Here is a 322-nt window from a genome sequence, read left to right as displayed (position 1 = left end):
TACAAGCGCTGCCTTCAGGGCTTGCAGGGGCCCCCATGGAGAGTAAAGAAGGCGAGCGTGGGGAGATGGATTCTCTCTCTGTTGCGGGGGGCTCTGCAGGGGCCCCTGAGGGGGCTGAGGCCCAGCCTGGTGTGGTGCTGGGGGAGCCTGAGAGGCCCCCCAGCGAGCGAGCTGCTGCCCCGTTAGAGAAAGTGGTGACCTCTGCTGCCGAGGAGAGAGAACGCAAGGCTATGAAGAGAGACAGGGAGAGGTGCTACACGATGCAGCTGCTCTCGGGTTTCTATGCCTTTCTAGCTGGTGGTAGTAACAAAGGCAAAGATGC

General features: G+C 61.2%; 1 protein-coding gene across 1 annotated transcript in view; it reads left to right on the top strand.

Annotated features, from left to right (window-relative positions):
- Positions 1 to 35: 35 nt before the first annotated feature.
- The window catches only part of EMH_0029510 (rhoptry protein, putative), a gene marked incomplete at both ends in the record, with an annotated part of 4,141 nt that continues 3,854 nt past the window's right edge, over positions 36 to 322 (top strand). The window contains one exon of the mRNA XM_013494310.1: positions 36 to 250. Within this exon, the coding sequence (XP_013349764.1) occupies positions 36 to 250 (215 nt within the window). The remainder of the gene's footprint in view (positions 251 to 322) is intronic.

Source organism: Eimeria mitis, genomic scaffold, assembly GCF_000499745.2.
Source record: "Eimeria mitis Houghton genomic scaffold, Emh_scaff1103, whole genome shotgun sequence".
NCBI lineage: Eukaryota > Apicomplexa > Conoidasida > Eucoccidiorida > Eimeriidae > Eimeria > Eimeria mitis.
The sequence above is the reverse complement of the archived record's forward strand: the minus strand, read 5'-3'. Positions and strand labels throughout refer to the sequence as shown.